General features: G+C 43.7%; 1 protein-coding gene across 2 annotated transcripts in view; it reads left to right on the plus strand.

The window, feature by feature from the left end:
- The window catches only part of Thegl (theg spermatid protein like), a 56125-nt gene that overhangs the window by 4527 nt on the left and 33461 nt on the right, over positions 1 to 18137 (plus strand). For both annotated transcript variants that reach the window (XM_028855056.2, XM_028855137.2), the window contains exon 2: positions 17235 to 17268. In XM_028855056.2, coding sequence (XP_028710889.1) covers positions 17235 to 17268 — 34 coding nt within the window. The remainder of the gene's footprint in view (positions 1 to 17234; positions 17269 to 18137) is intronic.

Consider the following 18137-nt stretch of genomic DNA (forward strand, 5'->3'; position numbering starts at 1 on the left):
AAGTTCTATGTGTCCAAAAACCTTGACAGAGCTAAAACATTAACAAATCCTAACTTTGAACTATGTTCTATGACCCTTTCTTAGCATCTAAATTATCATTGTGTGCTATTTTTTTTCTCTTGCTGGTCCACAATAGTCTCCAGGTGGCCACCTACTTTGGCTCTTAGCCCTACCCTCCAATTCATTATCCACATCAGAGTCAGGGGAGTCTTCTAGAATATACATCACAAGCATATTTCCTGCTCTCAACCACCCCAGAGGTAGTTCCCATCTTCTGTAGCACGTAATCTAACGGGTTTACAGAGCCTCACTTGATCTAGCCTTATCATGAACCTGAGTTTTCTTTTCAATATAGATTTCCATGCAGTCCAAGCTAGCTTCAGACTCAGGTAGCAGAGGGTGACCTTAAACTTCTAATCCTCATGCCTTCGCCTCCACAGTGTTTGGGATGAGCCCAGAGCTTTGCGTGGGATAGATAAGCACTCTCTCCCTCAGCAGAGCTACATCTCCAACTCACTGACCTGATCTTGAACTTGACCTGGCATATCTCTAACTTTATAGCACTTCCACTCACCTTATCATTTTTTGCTCTTGAGGAGAACGGGCACCCTCTTCTCTCTCAGAATCACCTTTCTTTTTCTTCTACTGGGAGACTCTCAGCTCAAGTATTTGCTCCTTCCTCATACTAAATAGTTTTTGACCTGCTAATTTTCTTTAAAACACATATCCAACTCGAATTTGTGTCTCTGTGTTTAGTTCTTTACATTACGTTCTCATGAAGGCAGAACTTAATAATATTTGTTGGATGAAGAAACTCTTTTTATTGATTTCTGTATCATAAAATCCAATGGGTCTTTTTGTGTCCTGGGTGTTGTCAAAAGATCAGGGCTAATACCCTTGAGGGATGTAGAACAGGTTTTGGTACATGGTAGGTGTAGAGGAGACACTAGCTACAGGGGTATTGGTATTATCTTATTTAATGTCTTGGCAGCGTTCCGTATACATAGCTCTTCCCTTCTTGAGACACAGACCTCATGTCCTCTGTAACAATAGTCTCCTCAGTTTGTTCCTCGGGCTTCTTCACTGACTCCCTGCTGTATCCCCAAATTTTAACACTCTTCTTTGAACTGGGGTATCTCTGTGTAGCCCTGGCTGTTCTGGAACTCACTAGGAAGACTTGGCTGCCCTTGAACTCACAGACATCTGCTTGCAGAGGCTGGGTGCAGGCGTAGGTCCAGACAGACAGCAATCAGACAGGCTGTGTCTGGAATAGAGACGATCTGAGTGAAGCCCTGGGCAGTCAGGAGTTCTCTGCCTATTGGTCCTCCAAAGAACACTGTTGGGGTCCCATGAAAGGACGTGGGGTTTGTCACCATTGCAGTGTTAGGTGTCCTGTCTTATGGGGTTGACATGCTACACTCTTCTTCAGTCTGGTGTGTCTGATAAGTTCTCAAGTTATTTTTTTTTTCCTGACATGGTTTTAACACACCCTGTTCATGTGTTCTCAATCTACTTTGTCAAGTTTCCAGGCAGTGCCTCTGTACTTTAAGAACTACTTATTATTCTGTGCTTTATGGCCATGTTGAAAAGATGCTCTCTGCATATATAATGAGATACAAAACCATTTGCTTTTGCCTCTGCACTCAACACGGAACCAAAATCTGCTTATAAAATAGAGTTACCTTGGCAACATACAGCCTGAAAGCCACTGTTTTTACACAGAACAGAGTAACTTAGAGCCATGCACAGCTTAATCACAGCAGTCTTTAAACATAGCAGACGAGGTCTCTCCTGGTGAGCCGTAATTCCTATATCCCCTTCCACCTTTCTGTGGGTTCCATGGATCAAACTCAGGCCATCAGGCTTGCATCAGGTGGCGGGGGAGTCACCTGGCCAGCTCTGTAATGTACTTCCTAACGGAAGTCTTTATTTCCTCCCAACCCTCTCCTTCTGTTTTTTCCATCTAAGAAAACAGCACCCAGTCGCTCGCACTAAAACAATCTATTCTTCCTATAATTCCCCTTTTTCTCACTCCCAAACACAATTCAGCCAACAAAAGTTCTGTTAGTTTGATCGAACAGTTTCTGAAATCATCCATCTCACCTGCTAACACCCACTCCAGCTATGGTTATTTCTCACCTGGATTTCTACTTTGGCTTCTGGAAGAGTCTTCCTGTTCTCATTCTCATGCCCTGAAGGCCCGTGGCTACCCCAGCTAGAGTAGGTATTAAAAAGCCCAGGTGGCAGGGTTGGAGAGATGGCCCAGCGGTTAAGAGCACTGACTGCTCCTCCAGAGGACCCGTACAGAGGCCGTTTAGTGCCAATACAGCTATAGAACTGGCAGAAGATTGCTGGAGAGTGCAAGGAGCAATTAAGAAGATGTGCCACAAACATGCCCAAAGGCCAGTCTGATGGAGGCAGTTCTTAAGGTGTTGTTCCTCTTCCCAGGTGACTCTGGGTGCCTGTCCAGTTGACAGCTGAGGCTAATTGTGAACACGGGCTTCTTCGTATTCCCGTGGATGTATGCGCTTCTGCCTTCCTCTCATTTGAGCTTACATGAATACACACAGGAATGTGCTACAAAGAGGCGCATCTGTGCAAAGCTACACAGAGAAACCCTGTCTCGAAAAAACCAACCAACCAAACAAACAAAACAAAACAAAACAAAACAAAAAAAAAAGAGGCGCGCATCTGTTCTAAGACGAACGATTAATTCAGGGAGGAAGAAGTAGTAAAAGTGGAGGAAGAAGGAGTAAAACAAGAGAATTTATAGTAACGCACAGCACAGGTTCATCCCGCCACTGCAAGCACTGACTGGCTTTTCCTAATACAGTCATCCCCTCAGTTCCTAGCACTTAGCACTCTTCATGGTAGAGTTCTTCCTTGTCTTGTCCTCACAGGTCAACTTCACCTCGCTGGCACTCGGGCATGGACTCCTTAGGAGGCAGGCAGCGGCTGGTGGAGAGTTCTTCTGTGTTGATATTTCTTCATCCTCATCAGAAGGATTTATCTGAGCATGACTGAGTCCCAAGTGTGCAACTGTCTGGAAGCATCTCCCCAGAAGGTGGCAGTCTTGTCCACCGATGACTCAAAGCCCTGCCATCAGCCCCGTTAGTCCGCTGTAGGTGGCCACCTAGAAGCAGTGGGGTTCAGTGCTATGGAGTGTTTTTGGTTTCTTTTACTCTTTGCTCTTTGGTGTGTGTGTGTGTGGGGGGGGGGGGCTCCACCCAGCTCCCAAATAAGTACACGGAGTCTTATTCTTACTTATGAGTGCCCAGCGTTAGCTTAACTTGTTTCTTGCCAGCTTTTCTTAAACTATCCCGTCTACCTTTTGCCTCTGAGCTTTTATCTTTTCCCATTTCTGTATATCTTTTCTACTTCTTACTCAGTGTCTGGCTGTGTAGCTGGGTGACTGGCCCCTAATGTCCTCCTGTCCTTCTTGTCTTGCTCCTTGATCCTCTCTTCTCAGATTTCTCCTCCTATTTATTCGCTCTGCCTGCCAGACCCACCTACCCTCTCTCCTGCCTGGCTATTGGCCATTCAGCTCTTTATTAGACCAGTCAGATGTTTTAGACAGGCAAAATAATATAGCTTCACAGAGTTAAACAAAAGTAACATAAAATAATGCAACATATCTTTGCATCATTAAACAAATGTTCCATAGCATAAACAAATGTAATACATCTTCAACTAATACTCCACAACGATGGTGTAAAACTGAAACACTAGAAAGGGAGGGATTGAGCTGGAATGTTCTGATGGTCCCTGGGAGGAAGATGTACTCAGCCATCTTGCTCCAGATCCTTCAGCTGCTCCTGGCCAGATCCCAGAAACAGAATCCCTCCAGGGTTGGAGGTCATCTGACCCAACCACAAGTCCACTGTCCTCCCTCGCTGCTGTTTTCAGTCACCCTGGCCCATGACATTGCTGAGCCTCTGACCTGGATCCTCCACAGCGCTTCCACACTCGCCACGTCCTCTCCTGTGATGCTGTCCTCAAATTCATCTTCTTCCACATCAGAAGGTACCAGAGTACCTTCTCACCCCACCCCCTCCATCCCCCAGTTCAAGTATCACTTCCTTTAAAAGGTGCTTCCCAAACTACTCTCCCTAAAGTAGGCAAGGTCTTCTGCTTACCGGGCACCTCGTGTGCACTAATTTCCATCCTGAACCTATTTTCTTGATTCTTGTTCCTCTTTCTGTCTATTTAGTGTTAAGCTACATGAGGATAGGACATGCATTTTAGACGCTTGGTCTTTTCTATTCTACTGCTTGGAGCAGGTGGATGAAGGAGTTTTCTATACGGACATTTCTGATACCCTCTAGATTCGCTTGGTAGCTACTGAGCTCAAGTAACCTGTGTCCATTTTGTCATATCTTCGAGAGAACCCATTGGAGTAAGCACTATCCTCGTCCTCATTTTACAGATGAGCTAACTGGGACACAGAGGAGTCAAATGACGAACCAGGGGCCATGCACACAGTGATCGCAGATATGGAACTGCATGATCAGACCCCATAACCTTCTCTTCATCCTAACCCTATTCTCTTCCTCGCGGCATGGGGGAGGGAGGTCTTGTTACACGTGCTAGGAGTGACCTAAGGGTAGAGATGAGAGAGAATGCACAGAAAAGCTTGGCCCAATGCTTGGCCATTGTAAGTGTGTAGTATTATGGCTAGTGATGGTGAATCATGCCTCGTACTCCCTTACAGAGTGAGATGACTTCTTGACCGTGCACACTGTGTGGTATAAGGAATATCAAGTTGAGCAGAGTGTTTCCTAAGGCATTTACTGCTGCTGGAAGACCAGTTCCCAGCAGTGTCAGAGAAACTAGAAAGGAGGTGTGGCGTCAGCAAAGCTGCACACGCACACAGAAGACGTTTTCCCAAGGCCAAAGCTTAAGTCTTTATTTTTCTCTCTGCTGGATGTTCTTCATCTGTTCTTTTTCTGTTCTGTTCTTCTACCCTGCTGTTTTCTTCTTCTTCTCCCCAGGTCTTCTCCTTTCCTGATGGTTCCCTTCTATTTCTTTTCTGATGTTTTTCTTTCTACATCTTTCCCTCTCCTTTCTCTTTTTTTTTATTCCTTTTATACCTCCTAATACAAATATTTCTATGCAAGAAGGGATTACCTCACAACCACAAGTTACACGATTTCCAAAAACAAATTAAAATCTTTACATAAGAAGAAATCACATTGAGATCACAGTTACATGTTTTCCCTAGAAGTCCACAAATAGCTAAACGTTTTTGTTTGTATTTATTTTCCTACCATAACATCTTCCCCCCAAAGCGATGATTCTTTTATAATTGACTAACAAAGTTTTACACAAGCTAAGTCTATTTCAGCTGGTTCCTTTTGCACTCGCAGGAAGCTGTTTGTGGTTTCAGTGTAGCAGATTCCTATGAAACTTCATTCAAGTGGTCAGCTAACCATGTATTTTCTTTATACACAATAGGGTTATTTTTTTAATTTAATATATTTTATTTTACAATACCATTCCACAATAGGGCTATTTAATTTCCTTTCACAGCTTTGTTTTTTCAAGGTGCATACTGGGGCCTGTGATTAATTCTGTAAGCTACATAACCAAGGAATTTAGGCCTAATCTTGGGTGTAGGGACATAATTGCTTTCTTTGATCATCAGACTGTTTTTCCGCAGGCAGAATTCATGGGTCTACAATGCATGAAACTTCCTTGTTTTTATTTTTCATCTTCTGTAAATGTCACATCTAAAAAGGGGAAGGGGACTTTTAGCTCATATTTGTCTTTTTTGTGTCTCTTATTGGAGCAATTGGCAGAATAACCTAAAGCATTTTCCTAATCATCTTTACTGGCTTAACCACCTGCATCTTTTAGGCTAATTCAGAAATTCCAATTAAATCACAGTTCTAACTAATTATCATTGCTCTTATAAAAATCATCTTCATTGTGATCTGCAAGTCAATTGCCCAGTGGGGGGTGGGCTTTTCCCAAGAAACACTCACACTACACTAGATGCAGTGGGATCCCTCCACATAGTAACCACACTGTACGGCAGGACGTGCTCAGCAGCAGCAAGTGGGAGGAAGCTCAGCAGAAGCAAGGGGCATTCTGGAGACAATCCTCCCAGGCTCTGCCCCTCCAGGATGGGCCCAGGGTAGCTTTGTTATCCTCTGGGCTGGGTTCTGTAAGCTCCATTGCTGACTGCTGCTCCCCTCACATGGCCACAGGCAATTTACAGGACAAGAGAAGCTGTAACAGACTGCAGAGTCGAGAGACATGGACATTCCATTTAATCACAACCAGACTCCTCTCTCTCTCCCTCTCTCTCTCTCTCTCTCTCTCTCTCTCTCTCTCTCTCTCCCTCCCTCCCTCCCTCCCTCCCTCCCCCCCTCTATCTTCTTTTACATTTTTGGTTCCTGGTTTGCAGATGAGGAATCTGAGACCTAGTACTTGGCCAAGGGTGCATGGACCAGCGTGCAAAGCCAACTCAGTTGATCCCAAACCTGTAAACACACTTGTAGCGACCAGACTGGTAGGACCGGACTGGCCTTGTGTGGGAGAAAGAGGCACCCTCTGGGAAAGGGAAATGTTTCAGGGCCAGGGAGCCATGCTGCCTTTGTGCTAAAGGTCAACAACTAAGAGGAAGGGCTGGATGTGCAACATCTTCCCTGTGGTCCCGTGCTGTGGCTCATGCAGCTGGAGCACGAAATCTGGTGAAGGACGCCAAGGTTAAACAGCACTCTAGACACCCAGTTTCAGTTCATCAGGGAAGCAGCTCTCTTTATTCGTACCAACATGCGTTTATATACCCCTCTGACAGCAGGGGTCAAGGAATGGTTACTCTGTATCTGGAGGCAAGCCGGACACTGTTTTCCAAACAGGAAAAACCACAGGGGAACTGATCCCCAGCACCCTCTGGAACCAAACCGCACATTTTTCACACAAACAACTTAACTGGGACAGGACAAAAGAGGGCATTTAAGATTAAGGCAGCAAACTTACTGCTGTCGACATGTCCTCCCTTTTTATTTTTAAAAGGAACACATTGGCTAGAACAGCCTGTGGAAGATCTGATAGTCCCTGTCTTAGGTCACCTGTTGCAATCCCCAAACTTACCCGTCATAGGGGGCTGCTCTTATACCCCCTGCCTTAGGTCGCATGAAGACCACAGGAGTTGCCCGTCTCTGGCTACTATCTGTCCAACATTTGTAACCACACTTGTGTAGATTCAGAGGGTGACATGGCCAGAAGGGCTTGCTTGGTTACTTGTCAGTGTCGAGTGAACTGGCGTTGCCATCGGCATAGCAGAAATAACCCAATTCCCATACCGCCTGCACAGATTAATAGGAGGGAAACAGACCCTGCCCATCTAGTAATCTACCCAGCAGCTTTAGACATTAATGACCACCAGGTCCGCTCATTTACAGGAACAACTCTAGTTTCATTAATCCTTAGTTTAAAAATGTCCCGTTCCAAGGCCCTCGCAAATAAGCATTCAATTCTGCAACCTTGGCTAATGCATTAAAAGCTGCATGAGGGGTTATACAAACTTCTGACATTCCATAAGCGCATAACGTATGTTGGTGTATCCACAACATATCTGTTCTTGTAACAGTGCTGCTTGCTGATTAAGCATCAGAATTCCAAAGTGTAATTGTCCGTTCAATGTTTACTGAATGTCCAAGGCACCAGCCACCCTCTCAGATAATGTGTTGATAATGGCAGCCTGTTGAACAGTCTGAGATAATGCAAGCCCAGCAGCTGTAGCAGCAACAGCAGATGCAGCCACAGCCGCAACAATTGTGGCAGTAATGCCAAAGTCTCTTCCTGTCCTCTTCAGTTGCAGCGGAAACTGATCAGAAGGACTCTCCAGAGGCATCACTGCAAATGCAGGTATTCTCACAATCATTGCATGGGAACAATTTGCCCTCCAGCAATTATTCAAGCTACAATCTAGAACTGAACAGTTTAGTAGTGCCTCCCCTCCCACATCACCATTCCAAACAACAAAAGGGAAAGGAGCACTTGGAGACCCACAGCATGGGACATGCTGGAACTACCTACAAAGTCTGCCAAAGAAGTATTACTCAGGACTAGGCAATCATGAAAGCTGCCTTTCAGATTCAAGGAGATATCATTGGTATTATTCTTGCCAGCTGTCTTAGAGTTTTACATTGCTGGCAGCAGTACCAATTGTCCAATTAGAAGAAAATACAGCAGGAAAAACAGGGCTATCAATACTCACAGGCAGTAACACAGGTGGATTTCTTACTAAACTCCATAAACTCAGCTTCTCCCTGAGGCATCATCTTTTAAAGTTAAAGGAACATGTTCTCGGACCACCTGTCCAGCTTGATTCTGAGTTTCAATGACTGGATATGTTTCATGCCATACCACCACCACCCTTTATTTTTTTTGCCAATATACTTTTGCACGGCGCAATTTCTGTTGTAGTTCCTCTATCTCTTTTTCTAGCTGCTCTTCCTCCTCTACTAAATCTGAGACAGAGGCAAGATCATCATCTTCTTCCTCATCTATTAAATCTTTCACAAATATCCTTATATGCTCTTTACAGGGGACCTCGACCTCTTCCTTTTCCCCTTTCAAAGATTCATTCATCTCCGCCTCCTGAGCGGTAGCAAATGCTTGCTGGCACTCTGAAAGTTGCTCTTTCACTTTCACTTTATCAGTCGGAAGAGCATCTTTCCCAAGTCTCCATAGAGAAAATGCAGCTGTAGGAAATTTATCTGCACCTTTCTCTTGCAACATCTTTTGTAACTCTCTTTTTACTTGTTCCAAATCTGGAATATTCAGATCTCCTCCCGTCAGAAACCAAGAACTTGCTTCAGCTATGGTGTCCACAAATGTGAGTGCGGTGCTAGACTTAATTCCTGTTCCTTGCTTACTTGACTTAATTCCCTTACCTCAGTGGCCAACTGAGCTTTTGCAGTAGAATTACCCATGGTACGTACCAATGTTTCAATCCTCCACCCTTCCTTTTAGGGTGATCCTCGTTCGCTTACCCCTCTTTCCAGGTCTCGGTGAGACCTCCACTTACTGTGGCCTGGGCAGCAGGAGCACGAAATCTGGCGAGGGACGCCAAGGTTAAACAGCACTCTAGACACCCAGTTTCAGTTCATCAGGGAAGCAGCTCTCTTTATTCGTACCAACATGCGTTTATATACCCCTCTAACAGCAGGGGTCAAGGAATGGTTACTCTGTATCTGGAGGCAAGCCGGACAGTTTTCCAAACAGGAAAAACCACAGGGGAACTGATCCCCAGCACCCTCTGGAACCCAACTGCACATTTTTCACACAAACAACTTAACTGGGACAGGACAAAAGAGGGCATTTAAGATTAAGGCAGCAAACTTACTGCTGCCGACAGTCCCCAAAGAAATGTGGCCATTTTAACACGGCTGTTCTCGAGTCCTGGCCCCACCGCATTCGAGCATTCAGTTCCAAGAGAAGAAAGCAGGATATGGATAGGAAGAGCACTGACCCAGGAGGCAGGAAGTAGAAATTGACTCTTGGTGTCCTGAGCACATTTTCTGTCTAAGGAGTGAGGTGGGTGGACTGGTCAATCCTTACGGAGACTTTTACTATTTAGAGTTTGTGGGTTTTTTTTTTTTTTTGGCTTATTATTTTGTTTGTTGGGGTTGTTGTTGTTATTGTTTTTGTTTGTTTGTTTGTTTTCGATAAAGTCTCACTACAAAACCCAGACTAACCTCAAATTGAAGCTCCTCTTGCACGAGCCTCTCCTGTGCTGGCTTTCCAGGTGTGCTGTGGATACTACAGTTGACCTATTTGAATTATGACTCAAATGAGGGCCTGCAGAGAGTCTGTATTTTAATACAACTGTTTTCTCTGCATATGTTGCCACCAACGTGTGCTCAGCAATATATTCTTGAATCAAATTTTGTTGCCTACTTAAATATATAAGCTTTTAGAGAGACAACAAAATAGGCAAATGTGTATTCATAATTGTGTCTATTTAGCTGTCCACGTGGGACGAAGATGTCACATTCAAATAAGTGACACAATTGGAGATATTTTTCTCTTTCTGCTTTAAAAAAATGCATCACTAGCCACAAGTTTCTTGTTTTTGAAATTAATTTTTGAAAGATTCACACAGTTATATGGAATGTAATGACCATATTTACCCCCCCTACACACACTATCTCTCTCCATGAGGTGCAGGAGCCCCATGAGTTTAGGCTAGGGACTTATGTTCCTTACCTCATCTCTTTCCTAACTTCGTGCCATATTTTTTTTTAAAAAAAATTGTCATCAGCAATCCAGAGTCCCATTAGTACTGCCCATGTGCTCATGGACATCTTCTGGGGCACGAGCAGTCTACCAACTTCCTGTTCCCAAATGGAGTGGCTCTCCCCGCCTCAGCAGCCATCAACGGCATACCTCCTCTGACAGGGGTAGAGGCTTGGGGCTCCTCCCTGCTCCACCGTGGAGCTTTGACTGGCTTGATATTGTGCTGGTCTTTGGCCGGCTTGATATTGTGCTGGTCATTGACTGACTTGATATTGTGCTGGTCTTTGACTGGCTTGATATTGTGCTGGTCATTGACTGGCTTGATATTGTGCTGGTCTTTGACTGGCTTGATATTGTGCTGGTCTGTGCCGGTCACCACAGCTGCTCAGTTGCTTTGTGAACTAGACACGTGATGTCCAGAAGCCAGCATGTCCCAGCTCTCTTCCCCATCTGCTCTTACATGTTTTGTGCTCAGGGTTTTGACACTTTGACCAGTTTTGACTCTGTTTTGGCCTCTGTTTCTGCAAAACGAAGCTTCCATGACCGGCACTGAAAGCAACGCAAACATATAGGTGTAAACATAAAGATTTAGAATGCAGTGTGAGAGTACGACCATTTAACAAAACAGCAGCAGGTTCCCCCTTGTGCCTGTGGTCTCCTCTGCCATGGGTTTTTGACCATGTTTATAGTGCCAAGCATGAAATAATTCCTGTAGAACAGGCCTCATATCTCAGCAGAGAGCAGTTGGCCCCCCATAACTATCAGTCCACAGTCGCACTGGTGGGAATGTCTTGCCAGGCAGCTTGGTATCATGGAAAAATACCTATTTCTAGTATTTCGTTAAAAAGGGTCTGTTTGTTTGTTTGTTTGTTTGTTTGCTTTTCTTGTTTTTGTTTTTTTACATGCATAGTTGACATCATTAGTGTCACTTTGAAAAGTTGGGCACACTTTTTCAGGGCACATGATTTTTTATTTTAGAAATCTTCAAGTATACATACTCAAAATAAAGAGTGATATAATAAATTCTCATGTATCCATCATCTAGTTTCAACAATTATGATCAGTTTTTGGAATCGTGTGGTTTCTGCTTTGTTTTGTTTTGTTTTTTAGAGACAGGGTTTCTCTGACAGAGCCTGTCCTGGAACTCACTCTGTAGAGCAGGCTGGCCTCTCACCCAGAGATCTCTCTGCCTCTGTCTCCAGAGATCTGGGATAAAGGCATGCACCACCAGTGCCCTACTTGAAATTCTGTTTAATTTAGGCATTTTCTTCACTGCCTCCCCCAATTTTGGGGGGCATCCTGCAGGACAAATTTGTTTTAAAGAAAATTATGGACTCCATGGCATTTCACCCATAAATACCTCTAATTGCTGAGGATCTAAAACTTAACAATAACCATGCCATTGTTACACCAATCAAAATTCAGTAACTTTTTCTAATGCTATATAATATCCGCAATAAATAGTAAGCTTCCTAATTGTCTCACAAATGCATTTATTTTAAAAAGTCATACAAGAGAGTGCGTGCCTGTAACGGCAGCACTCAGGAGGCAGAGACAGACAGATTGCAAGTTCAGGGCTAACCTGGGCTACCTAGGCAGTTCTAGGCTAGGCTAGACTGTACATTAAAAAAAAAAAACTGGTCTTAAAGAGTATTTTTATCCTTTAATTGTTCCAATTAGGTCACAGATGGGTCCACACCTTGGGGACCATTGCTAGCACTTACTGTTTCTTCGAAACCTCATTATTCATTAGAAACACTGAGTGAAACAGCCCACGTCGTGGATTTCTTTACACGGTCTGTAGAATCTTAACTAGTGCTGCTGGCTGCCCTGTTTCATGAACACCACACTCAACAGACTGAGAGGACTGTTTCAGTCAGGACAAACTCCTTTTGGCACTCTGTGCTTCCTTGGGACTCACGATTGGGGTGTCACACTTGGGGCGTCACACTTGGTGCCCGACTCTTCCACCAGTGGGGGCATCGAGGCTGGATGAGGAGAGCTCATCCCGACCCCTCCGTTAGCCCCCCCAGTGACAGTTTCCGTCATGGTTGTAGCCACTGGTCTTTTCCATCCTCTACATCCCACTGTGTCACTGAGTAAGACGGGGCATTTATGCCACACGCCAGCAACTGAATTCTTTTTTTTTCTTCACTCTACAATCTCACCTGCTCTGTTCTGCGGTAGGTTGCTGTTTTGAAAACAAATTTTAAGAGCATGGTGGCACACGCCTTTAATCTCAGGACTCTGGAGGCAAGAGGCAGATGGATCTCTGTGAGTTCATGAGTGCTTTTCTGAAACTGTTTTACATTTCTTCTCCCGTTTTTAATGGCGATTTTGGTAGGGAGTGCTCTGTAATCCTATTCTTGCTTTTCTTCAAGCTAATCCATTTTCCTTGGCCGGTGTTCACTGACACATAGTTCATTTAGAAGAAACTGCTCAATACATGGGTTCTTGCCGGGACTCCTATGCAAGGAAACCTTTTTTTCACAAATACATCAGTGAAGACGCTTCCCCGGTGGTGCCTTGCTGGGAACTTTCTCAGTGTCCTGAGTTTAATTCATTTCATGAACGAATCAAGGGTAACCTCTGGGAGCGGGAGGGATGCTGGGAGGCTAAGAGCACTGGCTGCTCTTCCAGAGGACAGGAATTAGGATCCCAGGGCCCAGCACCCAGGCCAGCAGGATTTCAACGCTCCAGGGCATTCCCCACCCACTTCCGGCTTCTCACTTGTCCCATACACGTAATTAAAAAGAAATAATAAATAAACCTTTTAAAAAAGTAAACTTTGAGGAAGAAACAAAATTCTGTTCACCTTTCCACGGTCAACACCAGTTTAATCTGTGCCTTTGGGTAACGCCTTTAAAGCTCTCATAGGACAAATTTTATGATGTCAATATATCAATATTTGACGCAGCGCCCTGCACACGGCACCGCCCAAACAAGCCCCGCCTTGCTCCCGCCACCACCCGGCGCCCCCCGCCCCGGGGCCGGGTCGGACCCGCCACGGCGAAGCCCCTGCGGGCGCCCCCTATCGGTCGAGCGCCATCACCGCGCGCTGCCACCACCAAAGGTCGCCCAGCTCCCCTGCCCGCCGCTTCCGGACGCCCGCCGCCACGCCCCTCGGATGCTCAGCAGGGTCGGCCTTCTGCACGGGAGGGGCGTCCCCAAACTCTGCCAGCGCGCCTCAGACCAGGGGACAGCCAGCGTGCCCGAAGTCGCCGAGCCTCTCCTGTGCGCACGGGAGGAAAACGTGGAGGACCAAGGCGCTGTTCACTCAGACCTGCCCAGCGCAGTCCGCAAACCGGTACACCCCTTGAACGTGCATGCTCCCGATGTGTGAACTCCGGTGATCTGTGAGATGGGGGTGGGCGCGCATCCGCCAGGAGTTAGGAGTGGGGTGCATATGATCCAAATACATTGTATGCATGTACATAATTCTCCAAGAACTAATAAAATATTATGTTATGAAAAAAAATTCTGTCTATGAGAGACTAAGACAAAGAAATAAGAGTGATGAAGCCCTGGCAACCCTCCAAAAGTCACCCCCATTTTAATGCTGTAGTCCCCCTCTTGACCACAGGGAAGACCTTCTAAGGCATTCTCCAAATGTCTGAAACCAACTCATGTACAGTATGTTATTTTAAATGTATAAATACCTATGATAAAGCTTAACTTTTAAGTTAGGTGCTGTCAGAGGTTAAAGCAAGAGTCTTACTGAAGGATAGTGACATGTTATAATGAAAGTTGTTTAAAGCTTACGGATTATTGACTTCTAGAGGATTCTAGTTAATATTTTCAGGCTTCAGTTGACTGGAAACCACCAGAAGTGAAATCGGGAATAGAGAGGATTTCTGTATTAAGAAAAGCTAAAGAATGCTCTGGGCTTTAGTGCATATTCTCGTTTTGTTTTCTTTTTCTTTTTATTTATTTATTTATTTATTTATTTATTTATTTATTTATTTATTTATTTATTTATTTATTTCGAGACAGGGTTTCTCTGTGTAGTTTTGCGCCTTTCCTGGATCTCACTCTGTAGCCCAGGCTGGCCTCGAACTCACAGAGATCCGCCTGCCTCTGCCTCCCGAGTGCTGAGATTAAAGGCCCTGAATTAGTTGTTAATCTTAAAAATCAGATGCACCTCTTTGTAGCCTATTCCTGTGTGTATTCATATAAGTAAGCTCAGATGAGTAGAAGTCGTAAGCACTTAAACCCACAGAAGTAGAAATTAGGGCTTGTTCACAATTCAGTTTACACTGCATTCTTCACTTTTTTTTTTAATCTGTAGAAATTTAAACAGCATCTTATAAATTTGGGGAATGAATGATGGCTTCCATTGCTAGACACTTACTGTTGGGGCACCGTGCAGTAATTAATGTATATGGTCTTATTTAACTTTGAAGTGCCTTGGGGACCCATTTCCTACACCGCACCACCGAGTTACAGAGAGCAGGAGTATACACGCCCAAGGTCAGAGTTTAGAGTCTGACTCCCCCGCCGTTGTTCTTAGCCATTAAACGATATTGTAGGAAGCCCCAGACGTTTATCTCCTTTAAAAATTACTGATGGCTGTGTCCCACCTCCAGAGAATGTGACTTAATTGATATGGGATGTGGACTGAGACCCGGAATTTTTAAATTACAGCTGAGTCTGATCTGAGACCACTTTAGAAGTGACATGACCTAAAGACCACTTTAGGGACATGACCTAATGCTGGCCACTCCAGCGCTGTTCCATCCTGCCAATGAATGAAGCAACCTCAAGTGTCTTTTTATGAGAAGTATTTACAGATGGTCGTTAGGACTGGTTCAGCATTGTGTTGACACTGACCTGTGTGTCTGAAGCTGAAAACTGAAGTTAGCAGTGTAGGAAAAGCCCTTAGAATAAAAGCTGCGACTTTTGTGGATGAGAACACTAGAGTCATAAACTGCTCCCCCCCCCCCTTCCCTTAGGTCAGACCGAGTTTAGCCTTTAAAAGAACAACTAGAAATGTCTGAGTCCCGTCCTCTCTTCCCGTTAATCAACTATCTCCTCCACAGGCTGCCACCTCCTAGAGAGGACAGGCACTTCTAGGAGCCAGGTCTGTAGATGGCTGCATTTTTTTTTTCAAACAACGATCTAATAAAGCCATGGTTACACTAAAGTTGTAACTAGTAATTCCAACTACCATTCATATATGCAAGGTGCTTTACATGCATGTACAACACAGGTGAGTTATCTATTATTATCTATCATCCATCTGTCTGTCTGTTTCTATCTATCTATCTACCTACCTATCTATCATCTATCTATCTATGTCTGTCTGTTTCTATCTATCTACCTATCTATCTATCATCTATCTATCAATCATGTATCTACCAATCAATCATCTATCTATCTATCTATCTAATTGTCTATCTTTGATCTTTACGCAGATCTATTATCCTCCAATCTGAAAGAGAGAAACTGAATCTCACAGAACCTAATCCCATTGCCCAAGATCATGTAGTTGATAAAGCAACAAAGATGGAGTTTGATCCGTCTCTCCCTGGTACTACTCTCCTTTCCAGAAAACACTCCCAAGTGGAGAATGTGCTCCTTCACATGTCATTAAAAACTCCCATGAAGTGACTCTGTCTGGAACAGTCCGTCATTATGATGTCTATTTTGACAGGTCTCCAGATATGGTGACCTTACATAATCGACCACATTTTTTTTCTACCAAAACCATGCATTTCTATGCAAGCATTTTCATTTGCTTAGTCCTATCTCCTGATATAGATACCTCAGATTTGCCAGTTTCTTCCTGTCAAAGACACCTCACTGAACATTTTTTATGCATACATCTTGGCCCACATTTGAAACAATTTCCTCAGGGTACATTTCTAGAAACAGAATTGGATTACAATGTCAAAACCTTGCTGACTCACAGTCCCAACTTACTCTTTCTAGTGTGCTAACTTAAACATTTGTTAGCTGTGCACAGGATGTGCACGCCATTCACCTTCTAGCACTTTATCCTTTGTGAAAAACATTGCTAATTTGATAGCTTTAAAAAAAAGTCTCAAAAATGTCTCAGTCTTTATTTGCATTGTTTTGATTATAAGTAAGGTTGATAAATAAAAAATAAGTAAAGTTGATTTTTTTAAGTGCTTTTGGCCTTTCATGGATTTTCATATTTGAATTTAACTCATACTCTTAGCTTATTTTATTCTTGGCACATATTTTAGTATTTTTTTCTGTTTGTACTTTGGTAGTCTTCAAATATTAACACTATTAAGCATTAATCCCATTTGCTGTCTGATACTTATTTTGTTTCTTCTATAGATTTAAAATTTTCACACACAAAGTTAAAATTTTTGAAGTAAGCATATAAAATATAGGTTGCATTATTGCATTTTTATACATTATTTTTGTTGATCTTTCTCCCCCATTCTCCCTTCTCCCCAAATCCACTTTCAGGTTACGTATCGTCTATTACCTTCTTTATCCATTTCTTAAGACCTCTTTCCCTCTTCTTGTGGTCCCCTTTGTGGCTTTGTGGCATATCCCACAGCCACACACGTGTAAAAATTATAATTTAGTATAGACGTATGAGAGAAAATGTGGTCTTCATCGTTCTGAGTGTAGGTTGCTTTGTTTAATACAATTCTTGTTTCATTCATTTTCCTGCAAATATTATGATTTTATTTTTCTTTATAGCTGAATAATATTCTTTTGGACACACAGAAGTTTTAAGTTCTAAATGTTTTAATCTTTTTGGCTAGCTTTAATCCTAGAAGATTAAAATCTGGTGATTAAATGTTCTATTTTTTTTTCCAGTCCAGTTTCAAAAAACGTGAACATCTTGATTTGTGTGTGGTTTGTTTTAGTACATGGCATGATAGATTTAACTTCAATATTATTGCCCAAATAGTTACTTTTGTGATCTCTTTTGATTTGTGATGTTATCCTGACATCTTTAATTCCTGTGGAATCTAATTTTTGCTTTTATTTTCTTTTAGAACACCCTGTTTCTCGTGACCGTATAAGGAAATGGTAAGACTGAGAATAATACCGTTCTCACCCCTAAAATGGTGATCAGCAAAGCTAGGGGCTAGACTCCTGGAGGACTTGCGAGAAAGCCTGTCCCGGGGCTTCTGAGGAGTCTCCATGCTTCCCTTTGTGAAAGGCCCTTTTAGAATCAGTTTCTGTGGGAAGAAGAAAGAAGGGGAACTGGGGATGGAGCTGAACAGTGGAGTGTTTGCTTAAAACCAAACCACCACCAAAATAAATAAGCACACACTTAATTAAGAAAGGGGCTGGAGAGATGGCTCACTGCTTAAAGGCATTGGCTGCTCTTCCATGAGGACCCAGGTTCAATTCCAGCACCCACATGGCAGCTCACAATCATCTGTAACTCCAGTTCCAAAGAATCCAACACCCCTTTCCGCTTCTGCAGTCACCACAATGCACACGGTACATAGACATACAAGCAGGCAAAACACTCATACGCATAAAACTTTAAAAATAATAAAACAGGCCAGGGGGTGGTGGCTCATCCTTTTAATCCCAGCACTCCGGGAGGCAGAGGCAGGCGGATCTCTGTGAGTTCTAGGCCAGCCTGGTCTCCAAAGCGAGTTCCAGGAAAGGCGCAAAACCACACAGAGAAACTCTGTCTCGAAAAACCAACAACAACAACAACAACAACAAAAATAATAAAAGAGTAAGGAGGGAAGAGGAAAGACACAGCAAGAAGTACCTGGGATAGTCGTGGTTGGCACACTTCGTACTAGACCCGCACTTTCCGGGTTCACAGGAGTCTGCGCTGACAATCTCGTATTGGAGACTGCCTGAAGCTCCAGGTGAATCTATCTGTCTCCTTGCTTCTAACTAAGGTACAGAAGCTCATGAAATAAGCAAACGCC

The sequence above is a fragment of the Peromyscus leucopus genome, chromosome 10 (genome assembly GCF_004664715.2).
Source record: "Peromyscus leucopus breed LL Stock chromosome 10, UCI_PerLeu_2.1, whole genome shotgun sequence".
Taxonomy (NCBI): Eukaryota; Metazoa; Chordata; class Mammalia; order Rodentia; family Cricetidae; genus Peromyscus; species Peromyscus leucopus.